This window comes from Zalophus californianus, chromosome 2 (assembly GCF_009762305.2).
Source record: "Zalophus californianus isolate mZalCal1 chromosome 2, mZalCal1.pri.v2, whole genome shotgun sequence".
NCBI lineage: Eukaryota > Metazoa > Chordata > Mammalia > Carnivora > Otariidae > Zalophus > Zalophus californianus.
In genome coordinates, this window is record NC_045596.1 from 179,280,621 (window position 1) to 179,298,103 (window position 17,483).

At 34.7% G+C, this 17,483-nt stretch overlaps 1 protein-coding gene across 1 annotated transcript in view; it reads right to left on the minus strand.

The window, feature by feature from the left end:
* SGCZ (sarcoglycan zeta) overlaps positions 1 to 17,483 on the minus strand; it is a 1,100,701-nt gene that overhangs the window by 453,599 nt on the left and 629,619 nt on the right. The window contains exon 2 of the mRNA XM_027600618.2: positions 16,872 to 17,066. Within this exon, the coding sequence (XP_027456419.1) occupies positions 16,872 to 17,066 (195 nt within the window). The remainder of the gene's footprint in view (positions 1 to 16,871; positions 17,067 to 17,483) is intronic.

The following is a 17,483-nucleotide window of genomic DNA, read 5'->3' on the forward strand; positions in this document are numbered from 1 at the left end:
TTTGTTGGCTTTGAAAATTGAATACTTATTTCTGCGTTTTCTTAAGTAAAACAGAACAATTGGTATAGTACAATTTTTAAGTACTCATTATGTATTATCACATAAGGTTTTAAAAACATTTAAGTTTCCACTTATAACCCATATTTTTGTATTTAATTCCAGAAAAGAAAACAAAGTCATCTTATACCAAACATAGTGAATTCACTATGATTAACATAGATTTCCACTGACTATAAAATACATGTTCAGTGAAGAAAGATTACAAAAAAGAGTACAAGAAAAAAAAGACTTGTAAGAGTACTACTGATAATTACTATTTAATATTTTGCTTTTTACTTAATATCTTATGTAATTTTTGAGGCATACTGTAATACTGCATATATTATTTAAATGTCTTTTTCACTTGATGCTGTACCATAAATATTTATTCAAAATCATATGATTTTTTTAATTTTTTAAAACTTTTTATTTATTTATTCATGAGAGACAGAAAGAGAGAGAGAGAGAGAGAGGCAGAGGGAGAAGCAGGCTCCCAAGGAGCAGGGAGCCCGATGCGGGACTCGATCCCAGGACCCTGGGATCATGACCCGAGTCGAAGGCAGGTGCTTAACCATCTGCACCAATCATATTATTTGAAAAATAATTTTAATAATTAATATTACATACACAAATTTATTATTATAGATTTAACTCCTCTTGTTTAGATCTTCATGTTGCTTCATATAAAAAGAAAATATACTTCTTTGACCATAATTTTTCTCCATATTTCTGATTCTTTTTAGGGTATATACCCCATGTTAAATTACTCTGAAGACCTGGAATTCTAAAGAATGATACAAATTTCAAGTAATTCTTTAGAAAGTAAAGAAAAATCCACTTTTACTGTCAAATATGGCTATGCAAACATTTTATATTGTCATTATTTTTTTTTCAGAGAGGGTGAGGGATGGGGGGGGGTAGAGGGGAAGAGAGAGAGAGAGAATCTTAATCAGGTTCCACACCCAGCATGGAGCCCAGTGAGGCTCAGTCTCACAACCCTGAGATCATGACCTGTGCCAAAATCAAGAGTCAGACGTTTAACCAACTGAGCCTCTCAGGTGCCCCTATGTTACCATTACTTTTAATAAAACTTTAAATAACTATCTTCAAGTGGTAGGATATCAGGTGATCATACAAGTAAGAATATTTTATATTTGTTTCTAAATATACACATTCACATGTACATTATATTTAAGATATAAGATATGTTTAAGATATATTTATTTAAGATATATTTAAGATCTGTTTTGAAGTATCACTGTACTTAAAACTTGTATTACAGGAAAAACAAGAAAAGGTATGCTAATTTGGTAAGTTTGAAAATGGTATGCTGACAACATTAAAAGCTTGCAAAGATGTGGAACAACAAGAATGTTCATTCATTGCTATTGGGAATACAAAATGGTACAGCCACTTTGGAAAATGATTTAATTTCTCACAAAATTAAACATACTCTCACCACTTGATCTAATAACCACTCTCCTTGGTATTTACCCAAAGGTATTAAAAACCCATATCCACTCAAAAATCTGCACACACGTTTACAGCAGCTTTATTCATGATTGCCAAAACCTGAAAGCAATCAAGAGCCCTTCAGTAGGTGAATATATAAGTGAATTGTGGTACATCCAGACAATTACTTACCACTAAAAAGAAACAGGCTATCAAGCCATGAAAAGACATGAGAAAGCTTGAATGCATGTTACTAAATAAAAGAAGCCAATCTAAAAAGGTGACAGACTGTATAATTCCAACTATATGACAGTCTAGAAAAGGAAAAACCCTGCAAACAGTACAAGCATCGGGGGTGGCCAGGTGTTAAGGGGACAGGAAGAATACATAAGTGGAGCACAGAGAATTTTTATGGCAGTGAAACTGATCTGTATGATACATATCATTACACGTTTGTCCAAACCCACAAAATGTAGAATACCAAGAGTCAACCCTAATGTAAACTATGGACTTTGAGTGATAATGATGTGTCAGTGTTCGCTCATCAATAATAACAAATGAACCGCTCTGGTGGGGGATTTTCTTGGTGAGGGAGGCTGTGCATGGAGGGGGAAGGGGAAAAGGGTATATGGGAACTCTATATTTGCTGTGAACCTAAAACTGCTCTAAAAAATAAAGCCTGTTTAAAATCCTAAATTAAAAAAAAGAGATTTAACTGTTGTTTTAATCGCATTTCTTAGGATACTTTATTTTTGCCACATACACTAATCACATTTATTCATCCTTTATATTAAAAATCTGGAAATTTTAAAATCAGGGTAATGCATGAACAGTTGCCCATTAACAACAACAAAGCATTATTTTTTTAGCATTGCACAAAATTTTATGATTTGCCAATCTTTTTTTAAAATTTTTTATTGTTATCTTAATCACCATACATTACATCATTAGTTCTTGATGTAGTTGTTCCATGATTCATTGTTTGTGCATAACACCCAGTGCTCCACGCAGAACGTGCCCTCTTTAATACCCATCACCAGGCTAACCCATCCCCCCACTCTCCTCCCCTCTAGAACCCTCAGTTTTTCAGAGTCCATCGTCTCTCATGGTTCGTCTCCCCCTCCGACTTACTCCCCTTCGTTCTTCCCCTCCTGCTAGGTTCTTCTTCTTTTTTCTTAACATATGTAAGCATTATTTGTTTCAGAAGTACAGATCTGTGATTCAACAGTCTTACACAATTCACAGCGCTCACCATAGCACATACCCTCCCCAATGTCTATCACCCAGCCACCCCATCCCTCCCACCCCCCACCACTCCAGCAACCCTCAGTTTGTTTCCTGAGATTAAGAATTCCTCATATCAGTGAGGTCATATGATACATGTCTTTCTCTGATTGACTTATTTCACTCAGCATAACACCCTCCAGTTCCATCCACGTCGTTGCAAATATGATCTGCCAATCTTTTATATCTTAGGGTACTACTGAAGTGGAATCTATTCATCCTATGAATCTTGACTGCCTTGTGATTTTCTTTAGCTAATGGAATGCGCAGATATGAACATTGATAACCAACCAGTTTTGCACCTTAGATGTCTAGGAGTCTTGCATATATCCACACTCTTCCTTGGAACTTCTAACCTATTTAAAAATGGCTAATGTACTGGAGGATGAAAGAAAGACATGTGATCCAATTGCCCAGTCAATAGTAAATGACCGTCAAATGCAAAAATGAGGCATCTTAACCCAGTCAGCTACAAGATGACCAGACAGCTTGCTACATATCTATAAAGAAGCCTGGCCAACATCAAATGATGGAACTGTCCATTCAATCCTCAGATTTCTGAGTTAAATGAATGTTTATTATTTTAAGCTACTGGGATTTTTGTCTGTTACATGTTATTCTTGTGGCAATAGATCACTGATATAACATTGTACCTCTTTAAAATGCCTATAAATGTATAAAGAATTGAGCATGCCTGTAATTTCTTAGAAGAAAACAGTTCTCATGTAAGGGACCACTTATTATTTGTACAGGTAACAGAAAAAAGTATAGAAAGTACCATTATTCTATAATTTTGTTATAATTAATACACTATGAATATAATGAATCAAAAGAAAAAATATAGCAACAGAAGGTAAGTTAACAGACATTAAACTAATAACCTTATCCCATTCCAAAATTAAGTAGAAAATATTCAATTTCATGGCCCTATAAAATGCATGAGGACTTATGAACTTATTAAATTATTGTCAAATAGTAGAATATTGCCTACATAGAAAAATGTTCTTTTGGCTAGAATGGCTTGTAAATAATATCAACAGCTGAATGATTCCTGAGTGGGTGGAACACATTTGACCTCCTGTGTTAGACAAACAAATACTCAAATATCAACTCAGTCCACTTTTTAGTTACCTGAAATTGGGCAGCATTTTCTCTTTAAAAACAGAGATAAAATATGTATCTCGTAGGAATGTTATATTATATAATGTCATATACAATACCTTACAGCTGCATGAATATTTTCCCTTTTCCTTCTTTACTAATACCAATTTCTATTTTTTTGAGTACCTAAGTATTCACATATTTTAAATAAATTTATAAGAGCTTTTCTAGAAATCTGAACATTTTATTTTATTCTATTTTCAAGGTACTAACTAGAGCTTCTAGAGAACTATAAAGTTAATATTGCTTTTAAGTCATCAATCAGAGATGAAACATTAGAAAAAAGTAAAGTAGGTTAATTGAAAAATAGAATTCAATTTACAAAATTGTAATTTACCATGAGCTAGTACAAAATGCATATTATAGAGGAGATATACACTATATAGTGGATATAGAGTGGAGATATTTTAAACAGTTTAAGCAGTTTGTATTGCTTTTTAGTATCATATTTTGGAGACTAATGAACACCAAAAATAAATACTTCTTTTGGTAATGCACACACACATACATGTGTATGTGGGTGAAATCTGTATTTAAATGTTATACTTCCCTCCCTAAAACTGGCATCATGAGATAAACTTGGTCAGTTTATATGAAACTTTTAACAAATGCACAGTCCTTCTGCAGTTTAATTTAACTCAAACCCTAGGTCAAAAAGGAATAAAGGGGATATCAGTGGTAACAAAGAGGTATTTCAAATCTCTAAAACCAAGAAATATACAAAAATTGTGGATGCAAAAATATGTGAATTGCAAGAAAACAGGTATTTTACTTTCTAATGACATTCAGTTACAGAATTTATAAGACACACTGAAGTACAGTTGAACAGATCTGGGATATTTGATGGACCATCACTCAAACTTTGGGAAAAATGCAATTGGCTACCAAGCTGATAGTCATCACCTGATATAAATAGCTTCCAATTATTTGCAAGAGCACTTGAATGGTGAATTTCCACAAGTATTTAAAACAAAATATTAAACTATTTATTTAGCAAACTAGATGTATTATATTAGTACTATTTATCTATTATGTAGTATCAATATATATTTGATCTGGGGATAAGTTCACAAACCAGCAAATAGAAGATCTACAGTGATATTATTTAAATTAATAAACCCATATGAATTCTTACCCAATAAGATTACTTTTATGAAAATAATATTTTCTTTGTTTGGAAACAACAAATATGATATTTCAAGTATGCTTTTGAAAAGCAAATGTTTACTTTTTTTTTACAATAGCAAAATAGCAAAACATTACCCCTTAAGATAATTATACTTACTTCATTTTTACTTAAGATCATCCCCAAATTTCCCACTAAAATAGTCAAATTACACAAACTATATGTTATTTTATGTGAGAATAAGTACACATATGAAACATATTACCTTAAGTTCAATTTGATCCAACATATTTGGTGTTCTGGCTATTCAATCACCCACATGGGTGAGTGATTTTATCTTTCTGGACTTCCATTTTCTCTACGTACAATTAGGGCACTGAACTAAAGTCCTTTCCAGCTCTCTATAATATACAATTTATTAAACATATAAACTAATAAGTCTATACTTCTCTTTTTATTCAATAACTAATTTTCTTTTTTTTAAGATTTTATTTATTTATTTGACAGAGAGAGAGAACACAAGTAGGCAGAGGGGCAGGCAGAGGGAGAGGGAGAAGCAGACTCCCCGCTGAGCAGGGAGCCCGATGCGGGGCTCAATCCCAGGACCCTAGGATCATGACCTGAGTCGAAGGCAGACGCTTAACGTACTGAGCCACCCAGGCGCCCCTCAATAACTAATTTTCTTAATTCTTTGTTTTCCCCTACAAAATATCTAGTATTCTAGCGTACTTCATTTTGCATGTGATAGCTATGATTTATGATTTATCTTATGTCACTGTTTTTGTAGTTTATTTCAGTAAAAAGAACTACTACTTGGTACTTGTTTGAACTTGGATAAAAATGACTAAATTTTTCTTTATAAAGTCAGGGGAAGAAAATGTACTGCTGGGCTAAGACTAAGCATGAAAGATTCCATCTGAGAGGAACAATTTGTCAGAAAATTATGAGGAGGTACAAACAGAGGGTTATAATAGAAACAGTCTTGCAACATTAACTGTATCATTCACTCTCATCAATTCTGTAATAAATCCACACACCACACTGAAGGGCAGTGCAGGCCAGATGGTTCTCCAGCAGGCAGGCTCCCACTGATGGCACTTCCCCTCAGGGTGACCACAGTGCCACAGAAGGTACTGCCCCATCATGGCACCATGATTCATGCACGGAGGAATTAACTGGGAAAATGGCAATGGCATCCCAGAAAGGTGCACAAGAGCTATAATCCTAAATCACCTTCAGAGTGGTCTCTTCATGGCCAATTACTTAACTCCTCAGCAAAATATAGTTTAACCAGAGCAAAGACTGGAACACAGGCATAAAAATGCCTTTATGAAAACCATTGTCTCTTTTATAAAGATACCATTAATAAGCACCATTGCTCTACCCAGAAATTAAACCTATTGTTCACTCTGCCAAAATGAAAAGTGCAGTCATGTTCAGAACTTACAGAGGAGTTTTTACTGTTCTAATTATGGACTATGAAAGATTAGGTATGTTTCCCCATTAAACTAATAGTTTAGAGAACTGAGGTATCTTTTGTCCAACAAATTCAAAATGTAATTAAAAATCAGTGATGTCATAGTTATATATTTAATAGTGTATGAATGCACTGAGGTAGACAGGTAAGTAAATCATTTAATGAAGAATACCGAATTTAATTTTAATTTTGATAACATTAATGCAGTGAAAAGTAGTGAAAAGAACGTGGAGTTTAAAATTGTATAGCCTATGCTTCTAACCTTGCTCATCAGTGTGACCTTGGGAAGTTCATTTAATTTCCCTAAGCCTCTGTGTCTTTCACTGCCAAAGGGGATAATATTTTCTTTGCAGTGTTGTGAAATTCATTAAGGACTGGTCTACATAGCACATAATCTTGTTGATACAAACTACATATTAAATAAATATGGGCTCCCTGGCATCTTAAACTTCATCCTCATATGTAAAGATTATAATTCGGGATGTTATAAAAATAATTCAGAATACAGTATCTCAATCAGATAATAATTTAAAACTCTGAACATTAAAGAAACTCAGGACATTTAGGATTAAGAACAGACATCCCCTCTAACCAGTTAGTGTTAATGGTAATTTTTCCAACTTGTTCAAAAAGGAGATCAGTTATCTCTGCTAAATGAGCCTCTCTTTCAGACAGGCCAGTAGGGTCAATTTCAGGTAATGCAGCTTTAGAACAAAAAAAAAAAGGAACAGTTTGAGGTCATCAAAATAGTTATGATGATTGAGCTGAACAGTTCCTCTTAGAAGTTTTAAATATACTTTTCTATATTTCAGCATTAAATTATAATTTCAAAAGAAATCTTTATTATCCTTTGATCATCCTAAGGAAATAAGACATTTTCTCTGATAAAATGTCTCAAATGACTTTAACATCTAATAATGCAGGGAAATAGTGTTTGTCATATACAGCCGACACCAATTGAGTGCTTATATTTTAACTGCTTTTATAGGCGTTAACTCACTTAATACTTTTAACATCTCCGTGGGTCAGCACCACTGACCATTTTACAGATGAAAATACTGGAGTTAGAAGGCTAAGGAACTCACACAAGGTCATCCTGCCAAGCAGCAGTGATGGAGCCAGAATGTGAACCAGTGTGGCTCAAAAGCTCATGCTCTTAGCCTTTATTCATATCATTAGCATGAATAAGATTATAAACACCCTGTCATTGATTTACTATTTATTTATTAATACACATGGATTCAAGATCCTTTTATCATTCTAGGACAATTTTATTTTTTAAATTATTTAAAAAAATTAAAGATTTTATTTATTTATTTATTTATTTATTTATTTATTTATTTATGAGAGAGAGTATGAGCAGTCGGGGGAGGGGGGAGAAGAGTGAGAGGGACAAGCAAACTTAGCACTAAGTGCAGAGCCTGACATGGGGCTCCATCTCATGACACTGAGATCACGACCTGAGCCGGTCAAGAGGCGGATACTTAACCTATTGAGCCACCCAGGCACCCCTGACCGTTTTAGACTTAACTTTAATAGAATCAAGTTAATTCATATGATGTCTGGAATAACTGTGAAGTTGGAGCAACAGAAAATGAGTAAGGGTAATGATAGCAAACCCTGGGAGAGCTGTTAGGATATGCCAGGCATTTCTGAAGAACTGTCATTATTTTAATAGTTTTCATGTCTACAATAATCTGATGAAAAAAGTAATGTTGTATCCATTTGACAGAGTAAGAAACTAAGTCACAGTTTAAATAACTTGCCAAAGGTGATATAGCTAATAAGTGCCAAAAGCAGAGTCTGGACCCAAAGTTCATTCTTTTAACCACTGCTTGATGGATGATGGGCAGTGTCTTTGCAGTACCAGCAGTCTAAGGAGATTTTGCCATTAACACCAATTTTTTATGGGAAAATACCTCACTAGCAGATAATAGAGACTCAAGTTTTGTTTTTATTCCCTAATAATATAACATTTATGAATAAAAAAGAATTCATTTTATGGTCTTACATTGCTGCATATAAAAAATTGTATGTGAGAGACTACGGACTCTGAGAAGCAAACTGAGGGTTCTAGAGGAGAGACGGTGGGGGGGAGGGGTTAGCCTGGTGATGGGTATTAAAGAGGGCACGTACTGCATGGAGCACTGGGTGTTATACGCAAACAATGAATCATGGAACGCTACAACAAAAACTAATGATGTACCGTATGGTGATTAACATAACATAATAAAATAAAATAAATTGTATGTGGGTTTTGAGAAGAATGAATGTTTACTAGAAGGAACATAAGGTTCAGTTTTAATTGATTTTTTAAGCATCTGATTTTGAACCCATGTTTTATAACAATTCTGTGAGAAATGCAAATAACAAAACTCACATCCCTACTTTTGCCCTCGTGGGCCACTTGAAAAATAATATTCCCTTCTTCTACTTCCTGCTGTTATTGATCCCTTTCCTCTTTCTTTCAGTAACTGGAGTTTAGATTAAAATTAGTGGACATTTATTTTGTTTGTTTTGCTTATGACCTTTTTGTTTTTAATCAAAGCAAATACAGCAAATCAAAAATACCCGTAGACATGACACCAAACTGAATCAACAAATGTCTCTAGAAAATCTTAATATTCCATTGACTTCAACTGTTAAATGAAAAGGCATTTGGGGAAGTTATGTGTGACTATGGTGAGCAGGCTGAGGCTTCTCAGCAGCAGGTGCCCTCCCAAAAGAGGCTGGAAGTCAGGAAACACACAGTGATTGTGTCTCAGGTCTGATTAGGGATTGTAAACAAGTGATGGAGCAAAAGTTCTGGGATTTGGTAGTCATTTACCAGTAATTGCCAGCTTATGGAACCTCTTAATTACCAATAGATCTTGTCTCAAAAGATGAAGTAGGATAGTACAGAAAAAGAGTATTTTTACATAAAATCTAAGTGTTCTTTTTTTCCACAAAAAAGAAAAGACCAGTATTTTACTGTTGTCATTACTGAGGGAGCCAGTCAGACCTAGTAACTGGAGCTTCAAAGGACACTACTTTCATTGAAAAACCATCTTACTTAGAGCTTTGGGATTCTGGGAGAAAGTGTGCTCTGCTTGTCTTCCTGTCAGGGGAAGCTGGTCACTAGAAGCTGAAAGATGTGAAAGGACTTGAGGAATGCCACTCTCCTAATGGGGGAGGGTGAGATGTCAGCTAAAGAAAAGACTGCAACATAAAAACAGAAATCAACTGGAATCTGAAGCAGTTTTACAGAGAGAACAAATGGAAACATTAAGACATTAAATACTCAAAATGAATCTAGACTTTTTAAAATTACAAAAAGTCAACCAAAAATGATGTATCACCACCTAGTATGTTCCTGGCCATGCTACCAAGATAAATAAAACAATAAAACCAGCTCTGCTCCTTGAGGAATTCCCACATTAATGGGACTGAAGTAGGTAAGCTGAAGGGACTCCATTTTGGAAAGGTTCCATCTCTGCTGTTTTTCTGCTAAGCCCCATTTACTCATGTTCCATATTTTGCCTCTGAATAAGCCAAAGAAGCTATGTTCCCACATGAAGGGTGAAGCAAAAAGAGTTAATTATTCTCTGAGTTTTGTCCTAGGCCCCAAACACCTGAGAACACCTAAGAAGAGCCATAACCAAAACCTGTTCCAGGACATTAGCTTCAAAGAAACCTTGGCTGATACTGGCATCGATACCCCTACCTTTGGTAATTTATGGAATAACACCTACTCACCTGACACTTGCATTTGATTGGAACCTACGGTGCATTTCTAGAGGAACTGGTACCCTAGACCCATTCTTAATATAAACTCCCAGTCCCAAGCAATGGCAGAGACTCATTCTTCTCTTCTTTAGTCTCCCAGACTATTTTCTACCTGTCACTCATGCTATTTAATAAACTGTTTTCACATTCTTCAGCTCACATTTGATTGCTATTCTGCGTGAAGCCAAGGACCTCTTGTCTGGTCCTGTGGGACCCTCGCCTGGTTTCTTGGACCCAGCCTGCCTGTATCAGGACAGGGGGAACATTGGTGGAAGAGAAGAGTCTATACCTAGATGAACCATAATTATATATCTAATCCAACATAGTATGTACTATTACAGAGATAAGATATATGAATGAAAATAGATAGAGGAATAAATCTGTCAGAAAGGGACACCTAAACAAACCAATAAATAAAAGAGATCTTCATCAGATAGGTGGGTTTCAGATTTGTGGCTTAAAAAGTAGCAATTTGGTTTAGCTGGCAATTCTCTATTAAGAGGTAAGGTGAACAAAAGAAACCCTTACATGTTGCTGGAGGCAATATATAATGATTCAATCACTTTGGGGAAAAATTATATTAAAAGTCAAAATTCATAGACATACACTCTAGACCTAAAACCTAAAGAAATTCCTGTACATGACCAACTACAATTATCAATATATACAAGAATGTTCACAGGATCACTGTGAGAGCAAATTAAACAACAACCAAAAACACTGAAAACAACTCAAAAGGAGGATTTATAAATTAAACAAATAAGATGTGTTCTTTCAGTGAAACTTACAGCAGTAAATACATTGCAGTTACACACATTAACAGAGATAAATCTCGCAAACATATTGTTGAGCTAAAACACTATACTGTTTGAGGTTTATACACACATATATACACATTAAACTAAATAAAAGCAGGAAAAATATTTAGGATTATAATTCTTTCTAGATAGGAATTTATTTTTCCAGCTGTGTGATGATGAAACAGGTGCTCATTTTATTGTTTATTATTGTTATTGCTATTATTATTACTGATTCAAATATATATGTATATCCTTTTGTAGGATAAAATATTTCATAATAAACTGAAGTGTTAATAATGGCAATTCTCTGTACTACTGATATGGGTAATCAAGATTGGCCCTTCTTCCCTAAATGTGTTAGGGCTTAAATGCAGGGGCTGCTGGGAATTATGAAACTTGGTGTGCGGAACACAAAACTACTTTTTCAATGTAGAAGTTAATAAATACCACTGCACAGTCCATGGAAACCTATCAGGTGCTTATGAAACCTTAAATACCTTAAAACCAGAGAGAGAGGATAAGGGGTAGTCTTTTTATCAATTCTTCCCAGCTCAAGGCAGGCCTTTGGAAAGACAAATCATAGGGAAATGAAGAGTTTAACTAGCTTTCAATGAAGATATATTAAAGATGGATATTTATTTCATGAATACATATTAAAAGCTAAGTATCTGTCAGGCACTGTCCTCTGCCTTGGGGATACAGCAATGGAAAAAGAGTCAAAACCTCTGAGCCCTGTAGAGCTTATATTCTATCTGTGGGGAAGAAAACCAGATAATAAACAAAGTCATATAAAGAGAAACAATTTGTGATGAACATGCTGAGAAGAAAAAAAGTAATGAGACATCAACAAAACATGTTTTTTTCATATTTAAGCTTCCTATTTATCCTGTATATGTCCATAGATTTGAAAAACAAATAAAATGCATTTGCTATGGGGACACAGCTTCGATAAATATAAGAACTGGCTAGCTATATAGAGATGGAAAAGTTTATTCCAACCTAATGGTCCCTTTAAGGGGGAAATGAAGAAAACTGTGGAGTAACAAGTTTGGTGATGGGCACACTGACAAATAACAGCATACTGCAAATGTACTTTAGTCATCTTAGGTAAATCGATAATGGCTATGGATAATATGCCACTGGGTTAATGATGAAGATAAAGAAAAAGAATAATCATACGAGTGAGATGGGAATATGTGATACATCATTTACCAAGGTATTAGAGCACAAGATTGAAGACTTAGCAAATATATTATTTCATATTCCCCCAAAATTATCTTTTAAAATTTGTAGCATTAAAAACATTGAAAACAGGGGCGCCTGGGTGGCTCAGATGGTTAAGCGACTGCTTTCAGCTCAGGTCATGATCCCAGGGTCCTGGGATCGAGCCCCACATCGGGCTCCTGGCTCGGCGGGGAGCCTGCTTCTCCCTCTCCCCCTGCTCATGCTCTCTCTCTCTCTCTGTATCTCTGTGTCTCAAATGAATAAATAAAATCTTAAAAAAAATAAGAAAACAGAAAACTGAATACAGTGATACATGTACTCCCTCTTAACTTTAGAAAGGTACACTAAAAGAAAAAAAATATGAAAAAGATATATCAAGGACTCTCTAGCCAACAGCAATAAGCAGAAATATATCTTAAAAAGGTTGATAGTCTTGGAAACATATAATGAGAATAATATAATACAGATAATATTTGAAATGAAGGTGAATGGCAGCTAAAGAAGCAAAGTGGCTGCATAAGAATAATAGAAATATGGAATATTTATCTATATAGAATATATATCCTTGATGTGAAATGTGTATAAGTGTATGTCTGTGTATATTGTATGCATATTTGTATATGTATATATACACATGTATATTTGTGTATGTATATATATGTGTGTGTGTGTGTGCATGTGTGTGTTAGAACAAATTGTAGCCTTGATAAAATAATAAATTCATGTCAGTTTGAAAGAATTCAACTAGCATCCCATGATTGGAGTTATATACAGAGAGACTGCAACAAAATAGCAAGATGTTAAACAGCAATACAACTCTCCAGCGATTTAATGGGATGGTTTGCTTATCCAAAGGAGGGTTTCAGCAGATGCTGAGTGACCAAATGGAAAGACTATCATAGAGTGACCTCTAACAGTATGTGGATGGCTGAACTAAATATTTCCAGTTCCTTTTTATTCCTAAAAGACTATCATATTCAATCCACTTCTTGTGGGATCTCCTTTCAGCCAACCTTCGTCCCACTGATCATATAAGTCTCTAAGAATTTTGTTTTCCAATTTGTTCAACTGATTATTTCAATATTTTACCATATCTAGATACTCATGACTTCTCAGTTTCAACACTCATGACTTTCCTCTCCCTCTTTGCTTAATAAATGGCATTTATTTTTCCATCCTTCTTTTGTTGGCTAGTTAACATTGCTAATCAAATGAAGTTGCAGTTGATGCTACCAATATTTACTTGGTACTCTTGCGATTAAAACGAATACTTTATTATTACATTAATTTTCAATTTTCAAATATAGAACTAACTTACTTAGGATGAATACTTGGCCCAAGAAAAGAATATCACCTTAGCAGAATGCCTAGATTCAACAGATCTGCTAGATTAGCCCATTTATATTGAACCACAGAGCTATTATGCCAACCAACAACCACCACCACCAACAACAAAAACACCACCACCAACAACAAAAACACGTAATTGGGTTATACTGATCTTGAGAGAATAGAGTTTCACGACCTCTTTCTTCAATTCATTCCTACACTTACTAACACTCATAGACTGGAAATTGTGGTGTATATCTGTCCTAAGCCTTTCACCCTATAGTATAAACTAATTTCCTTTTTCTTGATTCTCTGCACCTGGGTATCCAATAGCTGTGTGATTTTATTTTCCACAAAATAAAAAGCAGAATAAGGTCATATCAACCACACAGATCATGTATAATACTAGTCATAATGATGGACTTCAAGAAGCATCATAAAACCGGTTGGCAGCTACCCTTGCTGTGCTAAAAACAAAATATTTTGATAACAGTAACGTTCCCAGTTTGCTGAAATAAAAGATGTTAACAGCCTCATATTTCCATGGACTGGATGGAAACAGTTATAATGAAAGAGAAATACATTTTGTATAAATCAATAATACTCCCCAAACAATTTATACATCATTTACTACTTCTTATGATAGTATGGCGAATGGTTTCTGGTATTCACTGTAGAGATAGATGCAATCATAATGCACCAGTGAAAACATAAAATTGATTTCGTTACTGCTCTAATGTAAGAGGATTACCAATTATTTCACACTTTTCAAATTCATACAACTTAATCTGGTGTGTGGTATTCAGAACTGCTAAACTCAGCAACTATTTAATTCAGAATTTCTCTGAGCAATTATGAATTACTGCATTGAAATGGAGATTATACAACCTTACAAAGATTATCTTGACACAATAATTACTTCATCTTTCCATTTATTTCACTTACATACAAATAGCTTACATGGCTAAAGAATAACCTTCTATTTTTTGATTAATAAAAAGTAACATGATTAAAAAAAAAGAAAGATACCCTCAAAATTAAAGAAATAAACACCAAAACTCTTATGGAAATAAACTCCTTTTCATTATCCCCAGGAATATGTTGACATTTACATTTTGGCCAGCTGAGGTTCAAATTAGATAGCTCCATAGGTGACAGAAACCCTGAGGCCTGCATGGATCCTGAGGACAAAGGTGATTGTTTCAATTATTTCCCTTCAATTGGTTTATCCAGCCTTGACCTCAGCATGAGGCAAGGTATTGGGAGCCCAATGCATGCAGGTATGTAATTATGCATTTAAGTTTATCTTCTTAATTAATTTGAATATGCTTGAGAAATTTATAGGGCTTGAATCTGAAAATTTCCATGGCCTGGTCACTGGAGAGAATCAAGGCTCCTGAAGTGAGAGAGTTGATCACAACTTTCATGAGCTTTAGAAAGAAGCTCTTCGGTAGAGATAATCAAATGCTTGAAATTTCAAATCTTGGAGAAAATTATACTCTTTATCTCTTTCACAGTGATTTTTGTTTGTTTTGTTTTGTTAAGAAAAATGAGGTTGAAAAAGTTGCTGTCAGCAACTGCTAATTTGGCTGATAGTCAAAAACATATAAAAGAATCTTCAGCCCCTAATATGTGGTAAATGAATCATTAATGAAGCCCAGACATTAGTAAGGGAAGGTAGGAACAGAGCTCAGAACTAAAAGACTAGGAGTGGAATTAATGTAATTTGTGCCAAAACATTCTCAGTGGAGGGGGGCAGGGGCACTGAGCCGACTCTTAGGACAAAAGAATGGTTCAGATGTATTACTAGGGTGTCTCTTAAAGCAATAATTTGCCTACTAGCGCCCAACTCCACCTCTAGCCACCCACACACAGACTCACAAACCTTGATCAGTGACCCTGAACACATATCCAAGGCTAAGGATGTAGTTATTTTCTCTAATCCTGGAACATAATGAGTTCTGCTCAACTTTTCTTTGTCTTTCATTTCTTTTGTGATGAATACCCTTCAAAATTTGCACTGTATCAGAGAAACGGAGTCCTTGCTCAGCTCATTTTTCCTCCATGAGCATATCCTCTTCTATCATGATTTGCACAGTTATAGTTTTTCCTCTCAGGAAGGTAGGCCACCGGCTCTCCCAGGGTCCTTCTGCACACAACCCAAGTGCCCTACATAATGGACAGATGCTGGGCTCATTTTCCTTTTGAGATTACTTGTCAAGTTAGAATTACATGCTAGTGAATTCAGAAAGAAACTACCCTTGCTAAATCAATACACAGCAAAGTTAAAAAAAAAAAAAAAAAAAACAGCCCAATATACAAAGATCAGTGAAGTTAAACAGCCAGCTTCACACTTGCCCCTGAGGATGCAGAGTTCTAAAGAATAATAGCACTATGGTCAGCAAGTGCAAGACACCTGCCTGAATGTGAAGATGTCTGAGGTGTTTAAGCAAAGGCAGAAAGTTTTAAAGGCAGAGGAGAGAAATTTAAGAATTTAGCCAGGAAATATGAAGTGAGCTAAACGAAACTTTGCTGATGCAGCTAATATTTTCCAGATAAGTCAGACTCATAGCTTTATTGTACACATTCAATAAATTAAAGCAAAATTCATCAATGAGCCATATAATTATTTTGCTATTAAATTATCACTTTTCATGAAAGAGTGATTTAATTTCTGATGTATCTTATATTTACCATGTCAGTGCTCCATATGGTGACGATTATAGACATTGGTCCATGTGGCCCATGAGAAAGTCCAGGGTTTAGATTTGATCATGCAGTATGTTACACAGAAAGCATACAGAGGGAGGTAGATACTCTATGTAAAGTATTTTAAAGGTACCCATGATATCTAATATTAATTTTTACATAAAATATCATCTCTAAAATATAGACTTGTTTTCTAGATTACCAGGTTTAGCAAGCAATAGTTCATACGTATAGGTTAAATTTTTCTCACTTGTTAATGAATCAGTATCTGGTACTATATCATGATCTCAATTTCCCACACTTAAAGGACAGGTAGTAATATCATATGTGTGTCATGGATACATATTGAATGCAGTCTTAAAATAATATATGACAGTCTTTGGAATTTCAAGACACAACCTTGTAAAGCTTAAGATAAATGAGTTTCAATTAAAAAAATAGAAATAACAGTGCTGTATCATCTTTGAACCAAAAGCAGTAGATAAAAAGTCATGGTGGTACTTACCACAGTGAAATTCATCACTTTCAATATCCATATTGTCATGGCTAAGTTAACTATCATGGTAACCAACAGCAGAAGGACAAAGAAGTATAAGCACCTCTTTCGCCATCCATAAATCCCCACTGGGTAAAGTTGTGCATTCTCAGCCCTTGGCAGGTTGTTCTGTTGTGTTGCTAGTATATATTGTTCTCGCGTCATCTGAAAAAAAAAAAAAAAGAAAGAAAAGAAAGAAGCATTCAAAACTAAACCTGATGATTTTTTTTTAAATCAAAAGAAACAATACACCAAGAATAATGCATAATGAGTGTTCAAAGAATTATTCCTGTATAATTAAAATTAAATTAAAATTGATTAAAATCTCACAAAGCCCCTCACATCACATCATCAGTGCTGCTTTTTAGAGCTGTTTAACTAACTATAATATTTTTAGGATGTATATTATTTTCAGTCCGATTTGCCCAATATAACAGTAGCTTTTTTTTATGGAGACTTGGAAGATGCTCATCTCTACTCCCAGGTATCTATAACCTAAAATTCTATGCACATCCCAGCTACTCTTGGAATAGATGTCACCTGTTCTTTAGGGTAGACAGAGACCAAATGTATCACAAGGCA